Source organism: Jaculus jaculus, chromosome 3 (assembly GCF_020740685.1).
Source record: "Jaculus jaculus isolate mJacJac1 chromosome 3, mJacJac1.mat.Y.cur, whole genome shotgun sequence".
Lineage (NCBI taxonomy): Eukaryota > Metazoa > Chordata > Mammalia > Rodentia > Dipodidae > Jaculus > Jaculus jaculus.
In genome coordinates this window covers 183,801,512-183,828,397 of record NC_059104.1, presented here as the reverse complement: position 1 = coordinate 183,828,397, position 26,886 = coordinate 183,801,512, and the positions used below count along the sequence as shown (strand labels likewise).

Below are 26,886 nucleotides of genomic sequence, written 5' to 3'. Positions count from 1 at the left end.
GGTCCTTAGGCTTTGCAGAAAAGGGCCTTAACCACTGAGCTCTCTCTCCAGGTCTGCCTGTCTTATTACTATTTTTTTAAATATTTGAGTGGGCGGGCAGAGAAGAGAGAGAGAGAGAATATGAGCATGGGTATGCCATGGCCTCTAGCCACTACAAAGAAATTTCAGATGCCTGTGTCATTTTGTGCATCTGGCTTATGTGGGAATCAAAACTGGGCCCTTAGGCTTCCAGGCAAGTGCCTTAAGCACTAAGCCATCTCTCCAGCCCCACCTGTGTTGTTTGTGTATGTGCCCTCGTGTGTCTGTTGTGTAGGTCACAGGACAGCTTCGCTGTGTCTTTTCCTGAAGCAGAGTCTCACTTTAGCCCAGGCTGACCTGAAACTCATGACGGTTTTCCTGCCTGGGCCTCCTGACCCATGAGCCTTTACTTCTTATTGTTGTAGGCATGTGGGAATTACAGATGTGTGTGCACCATTTTGCTTCTGGTTTTCTGTAAGTGCTAAGGAATTGAACCTTGGCTTATGGCAAGGCAAAGTCTCACTTTGGCTCCCCTAGGCTGACCTAGAATTCCCTCTTTAGCCCCAGGCTGGCCTCAACCTTGTGATGGTCCTACTACCTCAACCTCCTGGGTGCTGGGACTAAAGGTGTCTGCCATCATATCTAACTAGCCTGTCTTTTTCTTTTCCTCTTTTCATTTACTTATTTTTCTGGTGTTTTTTTTTTTTTTTTTTTTTTTTTTTGTTTTTGTTTTTTTGTTTTTCGAGGTAGGGTCTCACTCTGGTCCAGGCTGACCTGGAATTAACTCTGTCATCTCAGGGTGGCCTTGAACTCATGGCAATCCTCCTACCTCTGCCTCCCAAGTGCTGGGATTAAAGGCGTGCGCCACCACGCCCGGCTATTTTTCTGGTGTTTTGAGGTAGGATTTCACTTTAGCCCAGGCCGACCTGGAATTCACTATGGAGTGTCAGAGTAGCCTTGAACTCATGGCAGTCATCCTACCTCTGCCTCCCAAGTGCTGGGATTAAGGGTGTGCGCCACCATGTCTGGCTGTTTTTCTCTTTTGAGATGGTCTCTTTATGTAATCTTGGCTGTCCTGGTATTTGCTATGTAGAGAAGGCTGGAGTTTGAACTCATGGCAGTCCTCTTGCCTGTGCCTCTAGTGCTGGGATTACAAATGTGAACCACACCTAGTCTTCCCTGTCTTTTAAACTTGTAAAGAAGCTTGGAAAAACTTCCTTTTAGCTTTTCCCCGTGTATCTTTTTTTTTTTTCTTTTGGTTTTTCAAGGTAGGGTTTCACAAGCTGACCTGGAATTCACTATGTAGTCTCAGGGTAGCCTTAAACTCACGGCGATCCACCTAGCTCTGCCTCCCAAGTGCTGGGATTAAAGGCGTGCACCACCATGCCCGGCTGTTTTGCTTTTTTTAAGGTAGGGTCTCTCTCTAGCCCAGGCCAACCTGGAACTTACTCTGTACCTCTCCATGTGTCTGGAGTTTGTTTGCAATGGCTAAAGGCCCTGGCACGCCCATTCTCTATCTACCTCTTTCTCTCTTTGAATAAATAAAAATAAAATTAAAAAAAATATTTATTTGTGTTTGTGTATGTATGTGTTTATGCACGTGTCAGGTTTTACATGGGTGGCTGGAGAATTTAATTGGGCCCGCAGGTTTGCAAGCAAGTACCTTTAACTGCTGAGCCATTTCTCAGCTCCTTTTTTTTTTTTTTTTTTTTTTCGAGGTAAGGTCTCACCCTGGTCCATGCTGACCTGGAATTGATCTGGAATTCACTATGTAGTCTCAGGGTGACCTTGAACTCACAGCAATCCTTCTACCTCTGCCTCCTGAGTGCTGGAATTAAAGGTGTGCGCTACCATGCCTGGCTTCTTTTTAATTTTTTTTTTTTATTTATTTGAGATAGACAGACACCGAGAGAAAGGCAGATAGAGAGAGAGAGAATGGGCGCGCCAGGGCTTCCAGCCTCTGCAAACGAACTCCAGACGCGTGCGCCCCCTTGTGCATCTGGCTAACGTGGGACCTGGGGAACCGAGCCTCGAACCGGGGTCCTTAGGTTTCACAGGCAAGCGCTTAACCACTAAGCCATATCTCCAGCCCCTTCTTTTGAATTTTTGAGAAAGAGACTTGCTTCTAACCTAGGCTGGCCTCACACTTGTGGTTATTGTTAGCTTTCCCTGTGCTGAGATTATAGGCATAAGCCACCATGCCCAACTGATAATTTTCTTTAAAGATTTTATTTTTGGGCTGGAGAGATGGCTTACCAGTTAAGCGCTTGCCTATGAAGCCTAAGGACCCCGGTTCCAGGCTCAATTCCCCATTACCCACGTAAGCCAGATGCACAAGGTGGCACATGCATCTGTAGTTTGTTTGCAGTGGCTAGAGGCCCTGATGTGCCCCTTCTGTCTGTCTGTCTGTCTGTCTGTCTGTCTGTCTGTCTGTCTCTCTCTCTCTCTCTCTCTCTCTCTTGTTATCAATCAATAAATAAAATATTTAAAAAACTGAAAATGTGCCAAGTGTGGTGGTGCACAAAAAATATTTTATTTTTATTTATTTATTTGAGGGAGAGGGAGGGGGAGAGGGAGGATAGAGTCTGTAAGAGAATGAGAATGAGAATGGGCACACCAGGGCCTCTAGCCACCGCAAATGAACTCCAGATGCATGTGCCATCATGTGCATTTGGCTTATGTGTGATCTAGAGAATCAAACCTGGGTCCTTAGGCTTCACAGGCATGCTTCTTAACCACTAAGCCATCTCTAGCACAATTCTTTGTTTTTGATTTTTTTTTTGTAGCTATATGTTGCCAGGGTTGTATAAAGTATGAGATAAGAGCCAGATGTGGTGATGCACACCTTTAATCCCAGCACTCAGGAGGCAGAGGTAGGAGGATCACTGTGAGTTTGAGGCCACCCTGTGACTCCATAATGAATTCTAGGTTAGCCCGTGCTACAATGAAACCCTACCTTGAAAAATGGAAGAAAAAAAGAGAGAGAGAGAGTGTGTGTTAAGAGATAAGTATAGTAATGAGAGGGGGAGGGGATATGAATGAGAGTGGAGTTTCAAAGGGTAAAGTGGGGGGAAGGAGGGGATCACCATAGGATATTGTTTACAATTATGGAAGTTGTTAATAAAAACTATTTTAAAAATATTCAAACAAGGCCGGGCGTGGTGGCGCACGCCTTTAATCCCAGCACTCGGGAGGCAGAGGTAGGAGGATTGCCATGAGTTCAAGGCCACCCTGAGATGACAGAGTTAATTCCAGGTCAGCCTGGACCAGAGTGAAACCCTACCTCGAAAAAAAAAATATATATATATATATATTCAAACAAAAAAACAGAATTTAGGACTATTTTGATTTAGATTGATCTTCTAGGTTGGATCTGGCTTGGAGAATATAACTATCAGCCTTGTTTATATCAGCAATATTTATTTATCTAGAAACACATGGTTCTTTTTTTCTGTTTATTTATTTATTTGAAAGTGACAAACAGGGCTGGAGAGATGGCTTAGCGGTTAAGCGATTGCCTGTGAAGCCTAAGGACCCTGGTTCGAGGCTCAATTCTCCAGGACCCACGTTAGCCAGATGCACGCGTCTGGAGTTCGTTTGCAGTGGCTGGAAGCCCTGGCGTGCCCATTCTCTCTCTCTCTCTCTCTCTTTACCTATCTGCCTCTTTCTCTCTGTGTCACTCTCAAATAAATAAATGAAAATGAACAAAAAAAATTTAAAAAAATAGAAAAAAAGAAAGTAAGTGACAGACAGAGAAAGAGGCAGAGAGAGAGAGAGAAAATGGGCACACCAGGGCCTCCAGTCACTGCAAACAAACTCCAGACGCATGTGCCCCCTTGTACATCTGGCTAACATGGATCCTGGGGGAATTGAGCCTCAAACCGGGGTCCTTAGTCTTCACAGCCAAGCGCTTAACCGCTAAGCCATCTTTCCCGCCTGGTTCTTTTTTTATATTTTATTTTTATTTATTTGAGAGAGAGACAGATAGACAGAATGGGCATGCCAGGGCCTCCGGCCACTGCATATGAACTCCAGATGCATGTGCCACCTTATGCATTTGGCTTACATGGGTACTGGGGAATTGAACCGGGATTCTTAGGCTTCGCAGGCAAGTACCTTAACCAGCAAACCATCTCTCCAGCCCTGAAACATGTGGTTCTTAAAATGTAGGTGCTGGGTGTGATGGCACATGCCTGTGAGCTTAGAACTTGCCTGTAATCCCTTGGCTGGTGGGAGTTGTACCATCAAGAGTTTGAACTTCTCCAAATCTACATAGCTTAATACCAGCAAGAACACTTGAAACCCCATCTTTAAAAAGCAAATCTGAAACAAATGTTAATTCATCTATTTTTTTTTCTTTGTCTTCTCTTTTAGTTGGGTCTCACTCTAGCCCTGGCTGCTTGGACTGTGTAGTCTCAGGGTGGCATCAAACTCACAGCAGTCCTTGTCTCCTGAGTACTGGGATTGAAGGCATGCACCACCATACCCAGCTTTCTTTGTTTTTTGATTTCCGAGGTAGGGTCTTACTCTGGTCCAGGCTGACCTGGAATTAACTATGTAGTCTCAGGGTGGCCTCAAACTCATCAGGACTCTCCTACCTCTGCCTCCTGACTGCTGGGATATTAAAGGCATGTGTCACCACGCCTGCCCGACTGCCCAGCTTGCTTGCTTGCTTTATTTATTTATTTATTTTGTTTATTTGAGAGCGACAGACAGAGGAGTGGGGGGAGAGAATGGGCGCGCCAGGGCTTCCAGCCACTGCAAATGAACTCCAGTCGCATGCACCCCCTTGTGCATCTGGCTAATGTGGGTCCTGGGGAATCGAGCCTCGAACCAGGGTCCTTAGGCTTCACAGGCAAGCGCTTAACCGCTAAGCCATCTCTCCAGCCCTCAGCTTTCTTTTTATTTGTGTGGTAGGGTCTCCCTTGAGCCTAGGCTGACCTCGAATTTACTATGTAGTCTGAGAGTGGCCTCGAACTCATGCTGATCCTTCATACCTTTGCCTCCTGAGTGCTGGGATTAAAGGCATGCACCCCCATGCCTGGCTACTTACATGTTTGTGAGACCTGATTTTCTGTTTAGCTTTTCTCGTTAATTGAGTTTAAAACTTTTACAGAGATCAGCTCAAACTGCAAATAAGTAAAATTACTTTGGGATAGAATTGTGACTTTTCTTCAGTAGACTATAAGCTCTTGACATTGACAAAATTCCAGAGATGCCTGCTTTTCAGCCCACCTAATGAGCTCTTTACACTCTGGAAAGCTTTCTTTGTTCTTTAGTCCTACTTTCTGCCTCTTTCTGACCTGCCTTACTGCTCTTACCCCCACCTCTGAGGTCAGAGTTCCCCCTAAGACTGACCATCCTCATTTCAGACACTAGCTGCAAATTGGAGGGCAGAGCTTCTCAAAGTACCTTAAGACTTGCTAACTTGTTAGGACACATCTGACCTCATGAAAGCTGTTAAACTTGTGGTTAATGGTTCAGTATAGGGAAAGGCTACAGGTGAAAATCAGTCATGGAAAGAAGCATGTAGAACAAAGTCCAGGAAGGTTCCAGACGTGGAGCGTCTGGAGTTTTGTCCTCATGCAGTCAGGTGTGTTGTACTTGTAGCACTAGCGTGTGGCAGTGTACTCGGAGTGTTGTCAGCCAGGGAGTGTCTGTGAACTTCCTGATGAGGTTATTTCTTCTGTGACATCATTACATAGACATTGACTGTTCGATTGCTCATATGGTTGGACTCAGTCTTCAGGTTGCACTCACACTAACACTATGCCATCCAGTCTCACCCCAGGTCTCTGGTTGGTCTTTGTAAATGGCCAGTCCCATCCTAAACAATGATGCTCCTATCAGGTATGCCACAGACTACCTCTGTGAAAAGGCAAGACTTATGTTTCAGTAAGGCTGATTTTAAACGAAAGACTTATTTGCAAACAGAGAGAGATTGGGGGGAGGTGGAGAATGAGTGCACCAGAGCCTACATACAGCCACTGCACACGAACCCCAGATGCATGTGCCACTGCATCTGGCTTTATATAGGTCCTGGGGAATTGAACCTGGGTCGTTAGACTTTGCAGGCAAGTGCCTTAATCGCTAAGTCATTGTTCCAAGGCTAATTTTAAAAAATATATTTTTTTATGTATTTATTTGAGAGAGAGAGAATGGGTGCATCAGGACCTCTAACCATTGCAGATGAACTCCAGATGCATGTGCCACCTTGTGCATCTGGCTTATGTGGGTCCTGGGAAATAGAACCTGAATCCTCAAGCTTTATCCCATTTTTACTGTGGACATTTTCAATTATGATAGCAGAGTTGAAAGAATTTTTTTAATTGACAGCTTCCATATTTACAGACAATACACCATGATAATTATCTCCCCTCCCCCACTCCCCCTTCACACATCCACACTTCATCATACCCCTGCCCTCTCCACATTAGTCTCTCTTGCACTTTGATGTCACCATGTTTTCCTCCTTTTGTGGAAGTCTTGTGAAGGTAATGCTAGGCACTGTGAGGTCGTGGATATTGAGGCCAGTTTCTCTTTGGACAATTGCATTGTATGCAGTCTTACCCTTCCTTTGGCTCTTACATTCTTTCCACTATGTCTTCTGCAGTGGACCCTGAGCCTTGGGAGGTGATGAAGATATATTTCAGTGCTGAGCACTCCTTTGTCACTTCTTCTCAGCATCATGGTGCCTTTTGGGTCATCCCAGTGGTCACCGCCATCTGAAAAGAGAAGCTTCTCTAACCAAAAGTGAGAGTAGCATTAATATATGGTTATGAGCGTTTAGTAAAGTGCTTACAGGGCCATTTGGTGGGCATAATATATGCATTTAGCCAGAGAAGAGCAGGTATCACACTCGCAAGGCTCATGACCTCCCCCACCATAGGCTTTTGATTAGGTTTTCAGTACCAGACATGTATTCCCTCCCATAGAGGGGGCCGCCAGTCCATATAGAGAGCAGTTGGTTTGCCCCATAATAGACATGTCACTATTGCACCCATTTGGTCATTTGGCCTGGCTGGCCAAACTTGAGACTTGCAGTGTCCACTGTTTTTACCTCTGATGACTTCTGTCTCCCACAGGGCTGCATGCAGTGCAGCTTTTTCCAGCTTTCAGTCAGCTGGTCTCCAGGGAGGAGGTTTTCAGCTCAGCCCCAGCTTGATTTCTCAGTGATCTTACAGCCCAGGCATGTGGAGTCCTCAGTAGTAGAGTCTTACCATCTGTTTCTGGTGGGAAACCAAGAGCCTTGGCAATACCTGTAGTGATTTGGAGATTAGGGTTTCCATTCTGTATGTACAAGGCCTTGGGCTTGCAACCTGTCTGCCTCAGACTTCCTAGCTCTGGAGTGACAGTGTGCTGCTGCTCTTGGCAGTAAATAACATTATATGGTTGTATGTGTGTTTGGGTTTGTGCACTTATGCAAGTGTGCACACTTGGAGGCCAGGGGTGGCCAGGTGTCTTCTTTAATTGCTCTTCATTTTATTAAATAATTTTATTTGTAAGCACAGAGAGAGAGAGGCAGGGAGTAAGAATGAGTATGGGCATGCCAGGGCTGCTAGCCTGCAAACAAACTCCAGATGCACATACCACTTTGTGCATCTGGCTTTATATGGGTATTGGGAATTGAACCAGGGTTGTTAGGCTTTGCAGGTAAGTATCTTAACCATGAGCCATCTCCCTAGCCCTTCATTTTGCTCTTTGAAGACAAGGCGTCTGGCTAGGGAGATGGCTCAGTGGTTAAAGAAGTTTGCTTGCAAAGCCCTGGTTCAAATCCCCAGGACCCACATAAAGTGAGCACATTCATCTGGAGTTTGTAATGGCAGAAAGCCCTGGCACATCCATTCTCATTTTCATTCTCTCACTTTCAAGTAAGTAAAATAGTATAAAATATTATTTCAAGTAAGTAAAATATTATAAAGAGGAAAAAAAAGACAAGGTCTCAACCTAGAGCTCACCAACTCAGGTAGACCAGTAGCTAGCCAGTGAGTGCCAGGGTTTCCCAGTGACTACCTCCATAGCGCTGGGATTGCAGCTATGTATTGTCACACCCGACATTTTATGTGGGTGCTGGGGATGTGACATCAGATCCTCATACTTGGCATGACAAGTGCTTTACTCACTGTGCCAGCTCTCCAACTCCAGTCAATAGCTTTTTGTAATTGGTCATATTATATCACAAGAAACCCTGGTCTGAACTGAATTGTTTTCCTTAAATAGAGACATAGGTTCCTCCCTCCCCCCACAGTGGGGTCTCACACTAGCTCAGGCTGTCCTGGAACACACTCTGTAGTCCCAGGTTGGCCTCAACTCATAGCAATCCTCCTACCTACCAGCCTCCTGAATGCTGGGATTAAAGGTGTGCAGCACCATACCTGGCAAAGACATAGATATTTATAAACTTGGTTATGAGAAGGCTTAAACTATCTTCTAACTTGTTTTTATTTTTATTTTTGTGCATGTGTGGTATGATTAGTGTATGCATATGTATGTGTGTGTGTGCAGTTGCATGTGCCCTGAGTGCATGTTTGCAGAGGCCAGAGCACATAAGGCATCGTCTTCCCCTCACTGAGCCTGAAGCTGCCATTTTTCCACTAGTCTGTCTGACTAGCAAGCCCCAGTGATTCTGCTGTCTGCCCTGCTCAACTGTGGGGTTATAGGTGTATGTGGCCACACGCAGCTTTTTACATGGGTCCTGGGGATCAAATTCACATCCTCATACCTGCATTTTAAACATTCTTATCCACAGAGCCAACTTTCCAGCCCTTCTAACCTTTCTCATGGGTAAAAATAATGGATTTTAAGAAGGATGTATGTGAGCTGGGAGTGGTGGCGTACACCTTTAAACTCAGGACTGGGGAGGCAGAGGTAGGAGGATCACTGTGAGTTCAACGCCACCCTGAGACTACATAGTGAATTCCAAGTCAGCCTGGGATAGAGTGAGACCCTACCAAATAAAAGGAGGAGGAGGAGGAGGAGGAGGGTGTGTGTGTGTGTGTGTGTGTGTAGTAATTTGTTTTATTTACTAGAGAAAAAAGAGAATGGGCTCTTGAGGGCCTCTAGCCACTGCAAACAAACTCCACACACATGTGCCACCATATGCATCTGGCTTATGTGGCCACTGAGGAATTGAACCTGGGTTCTTAGGCTTTGCAGACAAGTGCCTTAGCTACTAAGCCATCTTTCCACTCCAGCCCAAAGGATGTGTTTTGATGTTGAAAATTGATTTAACTGCAGATAATTTGAATAGAATGTCAAATCCGTATGATAAATTTAGTCAATATAATATTTGAGTTGATTAGAGTTTAACACTTTTTTTTTTCCCCTTGGTGTTTTTGTGGTAGGGTCTCACTGTAGGCCAGGCTGACCTGAAACTTTCTGTAGTCCCAGATTGGGCTTGAACTCACAGTGCTTCTTCTACCTCTGCTTCCCATGTGCTGGGACTAATGGTATGTGCCACCATGCCCAGCTAGAGCTTAACACTTTTATCGTACTATTTTAAGATGTCCTGCTTTATGCATTTTATATTTATAGAATATAATAAAACCTTAATCTGTTTTCCTGTGTTTTGGTCAAATATTTCTTATTATTTATTTAAATATTACTTATTTGAATAGGCAACTAAACTTTTATTGTTGATTAGTTTATTTTTATTTACTTATTATAAACAGGGAGAAAAAGAGACAGTGGTGTGCCAAGGCCTCCAGCCACTGCACACAAACTACCAATGCATGTGCCACCTTGTGCGTCTGGCTTATGTGGGGACCTGGAGAATTGAACCTGGATCCTTAGGCTTCGTAGGCAAGCGCCTTAATCGTTAAGCCACCTCTCCAACCCTTTGGTTAATATAACAAATAGCAAAAGAATAAAAGCCATTTGGCATTGTAGTTGCATAATACTAAACCCTGTCTTCAAGATACAGCAATAGTGTCTACGTCATTTCATGTCAAGGGTTCTGCCAGTAGTGTTGTTGGTCAATGGCAGCTATTATGATGACTGAAGTAAAAGCTGCTGACCATACCAGCTTTATTATTAGGTATGTGTTGCAGTCCGGGTCGCATTGCTGGTGGAAATCACCCAACCAAGAGCAGCTTCTGGGAAAAAGAGATTTATTTTGGCTTACAGGCTCGAGGGGAAGCTCCGCGGTGGCAGGGAAAAACGATGGCATGAGCAGAGGGGGAACATCACCTCCTTCCTGGCCAACATACGGTGGACAATAGCAACAGGAGTGTGTGCCAAACACTGGCATGGGGACACAGGCTATAATACCCATAAGCCCGCCCCCAACAATACACTCCCTCCAGGAGGCATTAATTCCCAAATATCCATCAGCTAGGAACCTAGCATTCTGAACACCTAAGTTTATGGGGGACACCTGAATCAAACCACCACAGTATGGAAGTGGGTTAAAGTCAGGGTGTCTAACACCTGAACCCAACATACACAAGGTATTAAGTGGTCTTTTATTCACAGCTCATACAGCTGCTTATATTTTACTTAGTAGTGTATTTTGTAAGTGGCTTAAAATCTTAAGTAATGTGAAGTGAGTTTCAAACAAAATAAATGTATTGTGTTTAGTATATCTAATGGAGTGTTATGTTTATTTTTATATATAGGTCTTGATATTTTGGAAGCCACAATAAATAGTATCAAGAGACTTTTTAGAGGACATGGCTCAGATCTCCAACAATGGACTGAAGCAGAGTCCGAGTTCCCCCGTGGGCCCAGGAAGAACGGCGGATGTGGGCAAAGAAGAAGCCCTGCAGATGGAAGCAGAGGCTCTAGCAAGGCTGCAGCGGGAGAGGCGCGCCGCCGACCGCCTCAGAGGCTCCCACCCGGCTCGTGGCGCCAGGCCGGCAACACAGGTCCGTGGTGAGCAGGACTACGATCTCATGGTGTTTCCGGAACTAGAGTCCCAAAAGAGAACTGCAGACATCGATGTGGAAAAGCTCACCCAAGCTGAACTTGAGCAACTGTTACTTGATGACAGTTTTGAGACTAGGAAAGCACCTGTATTGCCAGTTCCTCCTATTCTAAGCCCTTCAGTTTCAGCACAGCTCTATGTTAGCCCTGGTACTCAGAGAGGACAGTGGCCACCTGGATTATCTGGGCCCTCCACATACCCTTTGCCTTCTGTTTATCCTTCACCTTACAGTAAACAGGCTGCATTCCAGAATGGTCTCAATCCAAGAATGCCTGCTTTTCCATCTATAGAACCCATATATTTAAGACTTCCAGGACAGTCTCCGTATTTTTCATACCCTTTGACCTCTGCCATTCCATTTCATCCACAAGGAGGCTTACCAGTCTACCGGCCCTTGGTCAGTCCTGATATGGCAAAGCTATTTGACAAAATAGCCAGTACATCAGAATTTCTAAAAAATGGGAAAGCAAGGACTGATTTGGAGATAAATTCACAAGCATCAGTCAGCAGTCTACAGCTGTCTCCAAAGTCTGAGGATATCAGTAAATTCGACTGGTTAGACCTAGATCCTCTAAGCAAGCCTAAGGTAGACAGCGCGGAAGTGCTAGGTCACGGAGAAGAGAGAACTGTTCCAAGTTTGCTAGCGGGGGATCCTTGGGATGCTGTTCTTCTAGAAGAGAGGTCTCCAGCAAGCTGTCAACGGGAAAGAAAAGTGAACGGAAAATCCTTTCCTGGGGCAGTGGTAACAAGAAGCCAGTCTTTAAACATTCGAACAACTCAGCTTACAAAAGCCCAGGGCCAAGTATCTCAGGTATAGTCTTTTCTTGCTAACTTTTTAAACTTAGTAAAATGCAAAGTTCATATTTGCATGATTGGTTAATTAGGAAAAAGAAATACTGTTTTCATTTTTAATTTTGTTTTTTGCTTCCAAGAGTAATTTGATTATTTGGTGTTGGCAAAAAATTAAATACATGTGATTAGGCCAATTGAAAAATTGCTCAGCATTTTTTCTTAAACTTTTGTTTTTGGTTTTTTGTGGTAGAGTCTCACTCTAGCTTAGACTGACCTGGAATTTGCTCTGTAGTCTCAGGGTGGCCTTGAACTCAGAGTGATCCCCCCACTTCTGCCTCCCAATTCAACTTTTAAAAAAATGTATTTATTTAAGAGAGAGAAAGAGGTGTGGGGTGGGGGGGGGGGGTGGGATAGGTACACCAGGGCCTGCAGAGAGGGGGGGGGCATTCCAGGGCCTCCAGCCAATGCAAACGAACTCCAGATGCATGTGCTACCTTGTGTATCTATATGCCTTGTGTGGGTCCTGGGGAATCGAACTGAGGTCCTTTCACTTTGCAGGCAAGCATCTTAACCACTAAGCCATCTCTCCAGCCTTCTGATTAAACTTTTTATTGACAACCTTCATACATATAAATGATATACCATAATCATAAACCCCTGCCACTACCCTCCCTTTTTTTCCTCTCCTGTATCTCTCTGCTGCCACGTCTGGCTCATGATTTTTAAATTTTTATTTATTTATTTGAGAAAGAGAAAGAGGCAGAGAGGGAGAGAGAGAATGAGTACATCAGGGCCTTCAGCCACTGCAAACATACTCCAGTTGCATGTGCCCCCTTGTGCTTCTGGCTTATATGGGTCCTGGGGAATCAAACCCAGGTCCTTTGGCTTTGTAGGCAAATGCCTTAACCACTAAGCCATCTCTCCAGCCCTTTTTTCTTTTTCTTTTTCTTTTTCTTTTTTTTTTTTTTTTGAGATAGGGTCTCATTCTGGCCCAGGCCGACCTGGAATTCGCTATGTAGTCTCTCAGGGTGGCCTTAAACTCATGGCATTCTTCCTACCTCTGTCTTCTGAGTGCTAGGATTAACAGTGTGTGCCATGGGCTGGCAAGATGGCTTAGCGGTTAAGTGCTTGCCTGTGAAGCCTAAAGACCCTGGTTCAAGGCTCAATTCCCCAGGACCCATGTTAGCCAGATGCACAAGGGGGCACATGCGTCTGGAGTTCGTTTGCAGTGGCTGGAAGTCCTGGCACGCCCATTCTCTCTCTCTCTCTGCCTCTTTCTCTGTCTGTAGCTCTCAAATAAATAAATAAAATGAACAAAACAAAAATTTTAAACACGTCCAGCTGTCTTGTCTCTTTCTTTATTAATATTTTTGTTTGTTTGTTTATTTGAGAGAGAAGAAGAGGTATATGGGCATACCAGAGTGTCCTACTACTGCAAACAAACTCCAGACACATGCCCAACTTTGTGTCTGGCCTTGCATAAGTTTTGGGTAGTTAACCTAGGCTGTCAGACTTTGCAAGCAAGTGCTTTTAGCTACTGAGGTTTCTCTCCTGTCCCTCAGTTTTTTGTTTTTGTTTGTTTGTTTATTTGAGAGAGATGGGCCAATAGAGATGTAGAGAGAGAAGAGAGAGTGGGTATGCCAGGGCCTCCAGGCACTCTAAACATATTCCAGACATATGTGCCACTTTGTGCATCTGGCTTTACGTGGGTATTGGGGAATTGAACCCAGGTCATCAGGCTTTTGCAGGCAAGTGCCTTAAACTGCTGAGCTATCTCTTTCTCTCTCTCTCTTTTCTTTCTTTTTTTTTTTTAAATAAGGAAATCAGAAAATCAGGAGGTAGAGGTATGAGGATTATTGTGAGTTCAAAGTCCGTCTGGAACTCCAGAGAGTTCCAGGTCACCCTGGGTTAGAGAGACCTTACCTTGAAAACACCAAACCCTGCATTTATATGTGTGTTTGTATATAACTTTTTTTTTTTTTTGGTCCTTCGAGGTAGGGTCTCATTCTAGCCCAGCCTGACCTGGAATTCACTATGTAGGCTCAAGCTGGCCTTAGACTCACAGTGATCCTCCTACCTCTATTTCCCAAGTGCTGGGATTAAAGGTATGTGCCACCAACCCCAGCTATTGATCTTTTTTTTTTTTTTTAAAACAAGCTTTATTATTATTATTATTATTATTATTATTATTTTGAGAGAGAGAGAACGAGGCAGAAAGAGAATGGGCACTACAGGGCCTCCAGCCACTGCACATGAACTCCAGGCGCATGTGCCTCCTTGTGCAGCTGGTTTATGTGGGTCTTGGAGAATTGAACTGAGATCCTTTAACTTTGCAGGCTAATGCCTTAACTACTAAGCCATTTCTCCAGCCCTCCCTTTAAAAAAATCTTTTATTTAGCCCTGCATAGTGGCACATGCCTTTAATCCCAGCACTTGTGAGGCAGAGATAGGAGGATCACTATGAGTTCAAGGCCACACTGAAACTCCATAGTGAATTCCAGGTCAGCCTGGGCTACAGCAAGACCCTACCTCAAAAATACAAACAACAAAAAATGGTTTAAAAAGATGCGTTTTAGATATTTAATATACCTTTTTAATTTGAATGAATGGGAATTGAAAGAAAGAAAAACAATTAAGAATGAGCAGGAGAAAACCACCTTAAGCTCTCTCTATAACATTCGTATTGCTAAAGGTGAAGAATGGACCAGTGCCTGTGGCTGTTACTGAGTTCATGTCGGTTTTATTCTTTGTTTTTCTCTTATTTTATAGCACGTTTGTTATAAGTATATAGGAAGGTTATTGATTTCTGTGTGTTTATTTTGTATCCTGCTATGTTGCTAAAAGTGTTTATTAGCTCTAACAGTTTGCTGGTAGAATCTTTATGGTCCTTTATGTATAGAATCATATCATCTACAAATAATAATAATTTGATGTCTTCCTTTCCAATTTGCATGTCTGTTTTATGTGTGTCTCTTGCTTTATTGCTATAACTCAGACTTTGAGTACTATATTAAGTAAAAGTGGGGACAGTGAGCCGGGTATGGTAGTGCACACCTTCAATCCCAGCACTCGGGAGGCAGTGGTAGGAGGATCACCATGAGCTTGAGGCTACCCTGAGTTTCAGGCCAGTCCGCACTAGAGTGAAACTCTACCTCAAAAAAAAAAAAAAAAAGTGGGGACAGTGGACACCCTTGTCTTGTTCTTGATTTTAGTGGAAAAGTTTCAAGTTTTTTCCCATTTACTATTATGTTGGTTGTACGTTTGTCATAAAAAGCTTTTATCATGTTGACATATTTTCCTTTTATTCCCAGTTTCTGTAGGACTTTTACCATGAAGGGATGTTGGATTTTGTCAGATGTCATTTCTGCATATATTGAGATGATCAAGTGATTTTTGTCCTTCAGTAGACTTATATAGTGAATTACGTTTATCAATTTGCATATGTTGAACTGTCCCTGCATCTCTGGGATGAAGCCTACTTGGTCAGGGTGAATGATCTTTTGTGTGTATATATATTTAAATATTTTATTTATTTATTTATTTATTTGACAGGGAGAAAGAAAGGAGAGAGAGAATGGGCACACCAGGGCTCCAGCCACTGCAAATGAACTCCAGATGGGTGTGCCCCCTTGTGCATCTGGGTTGCATGGGTCCTGGGGAATGGAACCTGGGTCCTTTGGCTTTGCAGACAAACACCTTAACTGCTAAGCCATCCCTCCATCTCATTTATATATATTCTTGTATTCTCTTTTCCTTTTTTTTTTTAATCTTTATTTTATATATTTTTTTATATTCTTGTATTCTCTTTGTCAATATCTTGACAGTTTTTGCATCTATGTTAATGAGGGACATTGGTCAATAGTTTTCTCTTTGTTCTCTTTGTCTGGTTTTGGTATCAGGGTGATGCTAGCTTCATCGGTGGGGCTCACTGTCCCCACTTTTACTTAATATAGTACTCTAAGTCTGAGCTATAGCAATAAAGCAAGAGATATCAGGAGTTTGGTAGACTTCTTGTCTTTTGTATTTTATGGCAAAGTTTGAGAAGCATTGGGGTTAGTTCTTTCATGAAGGTCTGATAAAATTTACCAGTGAATCCATCTGGGCCTAGACTTTTTTTTTTTTTTTTTTTTGGTGGTGGTGGTGGTTTTTTTGAGGTAGGGTCTCTAGCCCAGGCTAACCTGGAATTCACTATGTAGTCTCAGGGTGGCCTCGAACTCCTACCTGTGCTTCCCAGGTGCTGGGATTAAAGGCATGCACCACCACACCTGCCTTTTTTTTTTTTAATAATTGATATTTTTAATTGACACATTCCATAATTGTAAACAATATCCCATGGTAATTCCCCCCCCACTTTCCCCTTTGAAACTCCACTGTCCATCATATCCTCTCCCCCTCTCAGTCAGTCTATCTTTTGTTTTGATGCCATGGTCTTTTCCTCCTATTATGATGGTCTTGTGAAGGGAGTGTCGGGCACTGTGAGGTCATGGATATCCAGGCCATTTTGTGTCTGGAGGAGCATGTTGTAAGGAGTCCTATCCTTCCTTTGGCTCTTACATTCTTTTCTGCAATGGACCCTGAGCCTTGGAAGGTGTGATAGAGATATTGCAGTGCTGAGCACTCCTGTCACTTCTTCCCAGCACCATGATGCCTTCTGAGCCATCCCAAGGTCACTGCCATCTGAAAAGAGAAGGTTCTCTACTAAAAGTGAGAGTAGCATTAATATATGGGTATGAACGTTAAGAGAAGTGCTTACTGGACAGTTTGGTGAGCATAGTATATACATTTAGCCATTTAGTATTAGGGATGTATTCTCTCCCAAGGAGTGGGCCTCCAGTCAAATTAGAGAGTGATTGGTTTCCCCATAACAGACATGCTACTATTGGGCCTGTTGGCTCATTTGGCCTGGGTGGCCAAATTTGAGGCTTGTAGAGTCCACTCGTGAGTGCCCCACTGGCAATTTCTCTCTCTCTCTTATTGCACTGTATGCAGCATGGCTTTTTCCAGCTCTCTGTCAGCTGGTCTACATGGAGGAGGTTTTCAGCTCAGCTCCAACAGGACCTTACAGCCCAAGTATATGGAGTCTTCAGCAATAGGGTCTTACCATCTATTCCTGGTGTGAAACTGAGAGCCTTGACAATGAATGGCCTATAATGTTTTGGGGGCATCAGTGACCTCCCTGGCCAACAACTTGCTGGAAGGTATCCTATCTGTGTGGACCTGCACTTTTTATTTGGGAAATTTTTTTAGTGGGGAGATTTTTTTTTAAATAACTGCTTAGATCTCCATACTTGTTATAGGTCTATTTAAGTGGTTAATGTGTTCTTGATTTAACTTTTTTTTTTTTTTTTTTTTTGCTTTGTCGAGGTAGGTTCTCACACTCTAGCCCAGACTGACTTGGAATTCACTATGTAGTCTCGAGTGACCTTGAACTCAACAGTGATCCATTTTCCTCTGCCTTCTGAGTGGGATTTAAGGCATGTACCTCCACTCCCAGATTGATTTAATTTTTGTAGGTCATATAAATCAAGGAAATCTTTCATTTATTTTGGATGTTCAAATGTAGGGAGTTTATGCTTTAAAGAACATCCTTATGATTATCTGAATTTCTTTTGTATCTCTTGTAATGATGTCTTTTTCATCTCTAATTTTATTAATTTGTGTGTTCTCTCATAGTTTTGGTCAGATTTGCTAAGGGTTTATCAATCTTGTTTATTCTTTCAAGAATCAGCTCTTTGTTTCATTAATTCTTTATAGTTTTTTGTTTCTATTTCATTAATTTCTGCCCTAATCTTTATTATGCCTTCCTGTCTACTGATTTTTGGTTTGCCTTGTTCTTCTTTTTCCAAGGCCTTAAGGTGGATCATTAATTTGTTTACTTATAACCTTTCTGATTTCTGGAGAGATGGCTCAATGGTTAAGGAAAGCAAAAGGATCCAAGTTTGATTCCCTAGTACCCACATAAAACCAGATGCACAAGGTGGCACATGTGTCTGGAGTTTGTTTGCAGTCGCTAAAGGCCCTGGCACATCCATATTCTCTTTCTCTCTCTGCCTTTCCTCTCTCTCTCAAGTAAATAAACTAAGTATTAAAAATGCAGCTGGTGAATTAGAATCTGGAGTGGGTTACTGTGGTGTGGTGTTTTGGCAGCTTTGTGGTTAGCACACTGTCTGCCATGGGGTAGGTTAGTTTACTGGCCAGGCTTCAAGGAGTGTAACTGCCGCACACACGAGGAGGTGTAGAATTGTTGATCATTCTGGTATATTCTGCTGAATTCAGGATCTAGAACTTGAGACATATAAGGAACTGTTGACAGAATTACATTTTAAGACACTTCCTCCCTTCCTCCCTCCCTCCCTCCCTCCCTCCCTCTCTCCCTCTCTTTCTCTCCTTTTTTTTCTTTCTTTTTCATGAGTGCTGTGCCTAATAGCACATACTGCTACCCCTGGAAATTTTTGCTATTTTAAACAAATTGCAAAGATTTAGCAATTACATCAGTTATTTTCACACAAATTGGTTTTACAAAGTGCTAAGTTAAAGCATATTTTATAGAAATCTTAAAATTAAAAAAAATCTTTTTTTCTATAAATTGAGAAAATTAGGGGGCTGGAGAGATGGCTTAGCTGAAGCCTCAGGACCATGTTTCGAGGCTCGATTCCCCAGGACCCACGTTAGCCAGATGCAAAGGGGGCACATGCATCTGAAGTTTGTTTGCAGTGGCTGGAGGCCCTTGCACGCCCATTCTCCCCCTCCCCCCCGCCTCTTTCTCTGTCTGTTGCTCTCAAATAAATAAATAAAAATAAAAAAAATTTTAAAATTGAGAAAATTATTTACCTATTTTTTTGTTGCTGTTTTTGTTTTTTCAGGGTAGGGCCTCACTCTAGCTCAGGCTGAGCTGGAATTTACTATGTAGTCTCAGGGTGTCCTTGAACTGTCTGCAATCCTCCTACAGAAAGGTTTTATACTAAAAGTTCTTAGCTTTTTACTTATTCATTTAATGTGAGACAGGGTCTCACTGCTGTAGCTCTAATTGGCCTCCAATTTGTTCCAAGCCTTTTTATGAATGCTTAGATTTCATTTTGCTTATCTGTGTACAAAATTTGGCTTATAGAAACAGACTACAACAAACGAGCAGGTAAGAGAGCACCCAGAATACGCTGGAAGTCCATGGCAGAATTCATCAGCATGCACTGCTCATCCCTCTATTGGTGAATATTCCCCTGAAGTTCATGCTTCTTGTTGCAAAATAGTATTACAGTGCCTGTTCTTTATAACTACGCTATGAACTTAAGTGCTTATTTCCTGTCAGGAATTTGCTTTGTAATAAAAACTCAACTCTGAAGGGTATTTTTCTTCTAACTCAGCAAACTTACTTCCTGTTTCCTCCTGGTTTCTTGTTTGCTTATTAATAATCTAAATAAGGTTAGTTCATTTTTTTTGTGTGTGTGACTATAACCAGGCAAAGTAGCAATATTTAAAACTGTCTCTGGCAGTTTAAGTTTAAATTGGATTTTGTTGTTATATATAATGTAATATATATTAATAGCTATAATTTTAGATATTTATTTATTTACTTATTTATGAGAGAGAGTATAGGTGTGCCAGGGCATCTAGCCACTGCAAACAAACTCCAGAGGCACGCACTACCACTACGCGCTTGTGGCTTACATGGGCTCTGAGGAATCAAGCCTGGCTCCTCAGGCTTCACAGGCAAGCTCCTTAACTACTAGCCATCTCTCCAGCCCTATTTTCTCCTTCTTACCTTCCTCCCTCTCTCCCTCTCTTTCTCTCCCCCTTTTTTTTTTCTTTGTTTTTTCCTGAGTGCTGTGCCTAATAGCACACACTGCCACCCCTGGAAATTTTTGCTATTTTAAACAAATTGCAAAGATTTAGCAATTACGTCAGTTATTTTCACACAAAGTGGTTTTTCATGTTGGGTGTAGTGGTGCATGCCTGTAGTCCCCACATTTAGGCATGAGGCAGGAGGTTCATGGTAGCTTGAAGCCAACCTTGGCTACATACTGTGTCTGTAGTCTGAGCTATAAAGTGAGGTCCTATCTCAAAATGCAAAAAAAACCAAAAAGTAATTTTGCTATTCTACAAAGAGTGGAAGAGAAAAATTTAAAAATGGCTAGGTGTGGTTGCACATGCCGATTGTCTCAGCATTTTCCAAACTGAGGCCAGGAGGATTATGGGTTTGAGGCCAACAAGGCTGCATATTGAGACCCTATCTCATTCAGTAAGTAAGTAGGCTCACTCCCTTGTTGCTATCAGCCACCTGCTGCGGCAAGAAGTGATATTCATCCTCTGCTCTGGGACCATCCTTTCCCAGCCATCAAGAAACATCCCCTCAAGACACTAAGCCAGAATAAACGGTTTCCTCCCATCAGCTGCTTTTGGCTGGGTGTTTTGTCCCATCAACCAGAAGGAACAGCCAGGCACTTTACAGTGGTGACTGCTGCTGACTAAAGGAGGTGCTGAGCTTGTCTTCATACTCTGATCTAGGTACATAATCCATCTCTGACCAACTGCAGGTCGTAGTGGACATACTCTGGCACAGAGGCCAGTCACTTCACATGCTATCAAGACATCCCTTTAGCTACTGGGGCAATGTGAGAGTGAATCTGCTTGTCCCTGGAAGGTATCCCAGTATTGGCCAGAAGAAAGCCCACTTCAGTGCAGACCTTCATTCCCAGCTGGGTGGCGCTGGAAACAGCCTTGGCCCATCTCCTGGCAGAAGCCAAATGCCAAATCTGTCTGGATGAAATGACAGACCCTATCACAATCGAATGTGGCCACAACTTCTGTTCCATCTGCATCATGCAATCCTGGGCAGATCTGGTTCCCCTGTCCCATGTACCAATACCAGTGCAACAGCCTGCTCACTAGCAACCTCCAACTGAGGAGGATCATTGCAATGTCCAGGCAGCTCCTCAGCCAGCTAGCTGAGTGAGACCCAGAAGGAGAAGCCACTGTGTGAGAAGCACAGCCACGTCCTGACCCTTTTCTGGAGGTGCTGTGTGCCCTGTGCACCTGGCTGCCCTCCCACCAGGGCCACCACATGAGGCTCATTGAGAAAGCTGCCTCCCAAGACATAAGAAGGTTCCAGTTACACCCAGTCTCTGAACAGGCAAGTGGCAGAGTTTCAGAATGCTCTCCCCCACTCAGGCCAGACCCAATCACAGCTGCAAGAGAAGATGGAGAGCGAAAGGAGGAAGCTGTGCTCTGAGTGCAAACACTTGAAGCAGTTGGCAGACCAGGAGCAGCAGGCAGTGCTGTCCAGGCTGGGGAAAGAAGAGAGGGAGATGGTTCCAAAGCTCCATGGCATTAAGAGGCAGTTCACAAAGCACATTATCTGTGACGGAACGCTGCTCAGGGAGGTGTCAGAGAAGAGCATCATGCCCGACATGGAACTGCTGATGGGTATCTCCTCTTCTGCATGTGTGAAAACGTGAAGCCCCCCCTACCGCCTCCTATTTATTCAAGTTCAGGAGACAAGGGTATTGTCTTCCTCCCCAGTTTTCCATGCTGCAGACAATTAGACAGAAGCTTAGTGAAGAAATTACTCTGGATCCGGAAATGGCACCTCCTCCTCTGCTTGTCTCCATGGATAAAAAGTCCATGAGATGCATGCTCTGTGGGTTTCACAGACATCTGGGTGCTCAGAGATTCACTTCTGGCCGTCATTACTGGGAGGTACAGGTGGATGAGAAGCCCAAATGGGCCGTGGGGCTTTGCAGACACTGTCTGGGATGATGCCATGCGGCTGCTGTCAGCAGAGGAGTCGCTGGGTGATTTGGCAGCAGGATGGGGCTATGTGGTTGAGCACACTGTTCCTGTCACTCTTGATCATAGAAAAGCCCAGCAGGATTATTGGCATTTACCTGGACTAGCCGGGTGCTGTGGATTCATAGATTTGATATGAACTACAATGTGCTTCTGGATTTTATTTTATTTTGGTTTTCTGAGGTAGGGTCTCACTTTGGTCCAGGCTGACCTGGAATTCACTATGTAGTCTCAGGGTGGCCTTGAACTCACAGCAATCCTCCTACCTCTCCCTCCCAAGTGCTGGGATTAAAGGCATGCACCACCAAGCCCGGCTTGTTTCTGTAATTTTAAGAGTATTAAATTATAATTTTAAGCAACTCAGTTAGCTTGGTCAGTAGAGCATGAGACTCTGAAGACTTAATTTTACAACTTTGAGCATGAGCATAATTGACTTGCCTACATATGTGTTTACCAGTTTCATTAGTACTTTAGGTGGAAGAGAATCAAATTTGGAAAACCCGACTAAACTACGTGCTTCATATTATACAAATGTTATGTACCATGGTTATACAATTTTGTTTTGTTTTTGTTTTTTTCGAGGTAGGGTCTCACTGTAGCCCAGGCTGACCTAAAATTTACTATGTAGTCTCAGGGTGGCCTCAAACTCACAGTGATCCTTCTATCTCTGTCACCTGAGTGCTGGGTTTAAAGGTGTGTGCTACCGTGCCTGGCTAGTTATGCAATTTTAACATTAGGGAAATCTAGTTGAAGAATGAACAGAAATTGCATTATATGCAACTTTGTCAGTTTTAAATAATTTTCATAATTGTTTAAATAAAACATTTTTCAAAAAGAAAGAAAGTAGCCGGGTGTGATGGTGCATACCTTTAATCCCAGCACTCGGGAGGCAGAGGTAGGATGATCACAGTTAGTTTGAGGCCACCCTGAGACTACATAGTGAATTCCAGGTGATGGTGCATGCCTTTAATCCCAGTGCTTGGGAGGCAGATGTAGGATGATCACAATTAGTTACAGGTCACCCTGAGACTACATAGTGAATTCCAGGTTAGACTGAGCTAGAGTAAGACCCTACCTCGAAAAACCAAAAAAAAAAAAGTAAGTAAATAGATAAAAACAGGAACAAAGGGCTGGAGAGATGGCTTAGCAGTTAAGCGCTTGCCTGTGAAGCCTAAGGACCCCAGTTTAATGCTTGATTCTACAGGACCCACGTTAGCCAGATGCACAAGGGGGCGCACTCATCTGGAGTTCATTTGCAGTGGCCAGAGGCCCTGGCACGCCCATTCTCTCTCTCTATCTCTCTATCTCTCTCTCTGCCTCTTTCTCTGTCCATCACTTTCAAATAAATAAATAAAAATTAGAAAAAAGTATAAAAAAGACAGGAACAAAACTAAAGTAGATATTAATGTGTGAAATTCAGGCAGCTATTTTTGTTATTGACAACTTCCATAATTGTTAACAATATCCCATGGTAATTCCCTCCCTCCCCCCACTTTCCCCTTTGAAACTCCACTCTCCATACCCCTTCCCCTCTCACAGTCTCTTTTATTTTGATGCCATGGTCTTTTCCTCCTATTATGATGGTCTTGTGTAGGTAGTCTCTGGCACTGTGAAGACATTGATACCCAGGCCATTTTGTGTCTGGCGGAGCACACTGTAAGGAGTTTGTGGTGGTTTGATTCAGGTGTCCCCCATAAAATTAGGTGTTCCGAATGCTAGGTTTCCAGCTGATAGAGATTTGGGAATTAATGTGTCCTGGAGGCAGTGTATTGTTGGCCGTGGGCTTATGGTTGTTATAGCCAGTGTTCCCTTGCCAGTGTTTGGCACACTCTTCTGTTGCTATTTTCCACCTTATGTTGTCCAGGGGCTGATGTCCACCTTCTGCTCATGCCATCATTTTCCCTGCAATTATGGAGCTTCTCCCTCGAGCCTGTAAGCCAAAATAAACTACTTTTTTTCCCCACAAAATGCTCTTGGTTGGGTGGTTTCTACCAGGAATGCAAACCTGACTGCAACAGAGTCCTACCCTTCCTTTGGCTCATATATTTTTTTCCTGCAAGCTCTTTCAGCAATGGATCCTGAGCCTTGGAAGGTGTGATAGATATATTTCAGTGCTGAGCACTCCTCTGTCACTTCTCAACACCATGATGCCTTCTGAGTCATCCCAAGGTCACTTAGGCAGCTATTTTTTTAATCCATAATGGACATTTAAGGTTTTTCTTTCTTTTTTAATTCATTTGCAAGGAGAGAGCAAGAGAAAGTAAGAAGAGAGACAGAAAATGGGTATGCCAGGGCCTGCGACCACTGAAAACAAACTCCAGATGCATATGCCCCTTGTGCATCTGGTTTACATGGGTCCTGGGGAATTGACTCTAGTGCCTTTGGCTTTGCAGGGAAATGCCTTAACCACTAAGCCAGGTCTCCAGCCCAGGTGTTTTTTAAAAAATATTTTCTTTTTATTTATTTATTTATTTATTTATTTATTTATTTATTTGACAGAGAGCGAGCGAGCAAGCGAGCGCGTGTGTGCCAGGGCTTCCACCTATTGCAAACGAACTCCAGGCACATGTGCCCTCTTGTGCATCTGGCTAATGTGGGTCCTGGGGAATCAAACCTGGGTCCTTTGGCTTTGCAGGCAAATGCTTTAACCACTGAACTATCCCTCCAGCCCCTAAGTTTCTTTTTTATTATGAAATTTTGTTTTATTTCATTTTCGAGGTAGGGTCTCGCTCTGGCCCAGGCTGACCTGGAATCTCAGGGTGACCTTGAACTCACGGCAATCCTTCTACCTTAGCCTCCCCAGTGCTGGGATTATAGGCGTGTGCCACTATGCCTGGCAAGAAATAATTTTTTACTTATTTATTTGACAGAGAAAGGGGGAAGAAGTCGGGCGTGGTGGAGCATGCCTTTAATCCCAGCACTTGGGAGGCAGAGGTAGGAGGATCGCAGTGAGTTCGAGGACACCTTGAGGCTAAGTCTTAGTTAATTCCAGGTCAGCCTGGGCCAGAGAGAGACCCTACCACGAAAAACCAAAAAAAAAAAAAAAAGAAAGAAAAAAGAAAAGAAAGAAGGAAAGAAAGAAAGAGGGGGAGAGAGAGAGAGACGCCAGGGCCTCCAGCCATTGCAAATGAACTCCAGACATATGTGCCCCTTGTACATCTGGCTAACGTGGGTCCTAGAGAATAGAACCTGGGTCCTCTGGCTTTGCAGGCAAACTCCTTAACTGCTAAGCAATCATCCAATAAACAAATTTTATTTATTTATTTATTTTTATTTTTTGGTTTTTCGAGGTAGGGTCTCACTCTAGCCCAGGCTGACCTGGAATTCACTATGGAGTCTCAGGGTGGCCTCAAACTCACAGCAATCCTCTTACCTCTGCCTCCCGAGTGCTGGGATTAAAGGTGTACGCCACCACGCCTGATTAGAAATAAATTTTTAAACTGTGGGGTTTTTTGGTTTGTTTGTTTTTGGTTTTGATTTTTCGAGGTTGGGTCTTACTCTAGTCCAGGCTGACCTGGAATTCACTCTGTAGTCTCAGGGTGGCCTCGAACTCAAGGTGATCCTCTTACCTCTGCCTCCCAAGTGCTGGGATTAAAGGTGTGCAACACTATGTCTGGCTTAAATTGTGTTTTTAAAAGTTAATTAATTTATTTGCAAGCTAATGGGGAGAGAGAGATGTGTGTACCGGGACCTCTGGCTGCCCCAAATGAAGTCCAAATGTATGTGCTACTTTGTGCATCTGGCTTTACATGGGTACTGGGGAAGCAAACTTGAATCATTAGGCTTTTCAGGCAAACACCTTAACTTTGGAGCCATCTCTACAGCCCATGTTTTTTATTTGCAAAAATTTATTTATTTGAGAGAGAGAATATGAGTGTATATGCATGCATGTCAGGACCTCTTGCTACTGCAGACTCTGGATGCATGTGACATGTTGTGCTCTGGCTTTATGTGGGAAGTGTCAGTTGTTAGATAGTATCTTAAAAATATTAATTAGCTGGTTGTTGTGGTACACACTTTTAATAATCCCAGCACTCAGGGGGCCAAGGTAGGAGGATTGCCATGAGTTTGAGGCCACCCTGAGACTATGCAGTGAATTCCAGGTCAGCCTGAGCTACAGGGAGACCGTACTTCTGAAAAAAGCCAAAAAAAAAAAAATATATATAGATAGATAGATAGAGATATCATTAGAAAAGGTGTATTTTAGAGAACCAGGTATTAATAGACATTACTGCTACTCTTTTTGTTGTTTGTTTTTTCGAGGTAGGGTCTCACTGTGGTCCAGGCTAACCTGGAATTCACTATGGAGTCTCAGGGTGGCCTCGAACTCACGGCGATCCTCCTACCTTTGCCTCCCCAGTGCTGGGATAAAAGGTGTGCACCACCACGCCCGGCTACTACTACTCTTTATAAGGTGTTATTGAATAACATACATAGTATCTTAAGTTCTTTAAATGTTTTATTGCACCTATGGCAAATAATTGGAACTTGATTTTAGAGGAAACAAAATATTCAATAAACTGAACTTTTTGAATGAGTGCCTTCTCAACTGAATGAGGTTTTGTAAAAGTACAAAATTTAAAATTCAATTTTTGTCCTAAAGGAGCTTTTCACTCTTGCACATAAAACAGGATGTAATGATAGGCTCTTTGGTTCGGACTAAGCACTTATGAGTGTTGGGGGAGCTCATACTGAGTAATAATGTAAGGCACTACAGATAAAGTGCCAGTTACTGGGCTTTAAAAATTCATTAGATTTTAGGACTGTTTTATGAGGACAGATTAGGAGGAAAACATTTGTGACAGAAAGAAATATTCAGAGACAGGATAAGCCTCACTTGTGTTTTGCAGAACAGGATATGAAGTTTAGAAATCAAATCAAGAGTACTGAGAAGTAAGATTGTTGGAGATTTAGAGAGTGTTAGACCAGAGAATTTTTCTGGGAAGTAATTATACTCCACTCTTTTTTTTTTTTTTTAAATCATTTTTACTTAGTTGACAGAAAGAGAGAAAGGCAGGCAGATAGAAAGAATGGGCGTGCCAGGGCCTTTAACCTTTGCAAACAAACTCCACTTGCATGCACTACCTTGTATATCTGGCTTACCTGTGTCCTGGGGAATCAAACCTGGGTCCTTTGTCTTTGCAGGCAAGCACCTTAACTGTTAAGCCATCTCTCCAGCCCTCCCCCCTTTTTTTGAGGTAGGGTTTCATTGACACTCTGCATCTGTCGTAATGTGGATACTGGGGAATCAAACCTGGGCATTCAGGCTTTCCAAGAAGTACTTTTAACTGCTGAGCCATCTCTAGCCCATGTTACCAGATGTCTTTCTGTAACCCAAATTAATATTGTTGGGAACAAAATAATATAAC

General features: G+C 43.3%; 1 protein-coding gene across 2 annotated transcripts in view; it reads left to right on the top strand.

Annotated features, from left to right (window-relative positions):
* Pik3c2a (phosphatidylinositol-4-phosphate 3-kinase catalytic subunit type 2 alpha) overlaps positions 1 to 26,886 on the top strand; it is a 127,832-nt gene that overhangs the window by 14,139 nt on the left and 86,807 nt on the right. For both annotated transcript variants that reach the window (XM_045144953.1, XM_045144954.1), the window contains exon 2: positions 10,635 to 11,753. In XM_045144953.1, the coding sequence (XP_045000888.1) occupies positions 10,689 to 11,753 (1,065 nt within the window). In that variant the 5' untranslated portion in view covers positions 10,635 to 10,688. The remainder of the gene's footprint in view (positions 1 to 10,634; positions 11,754 to 26,886) is intronic.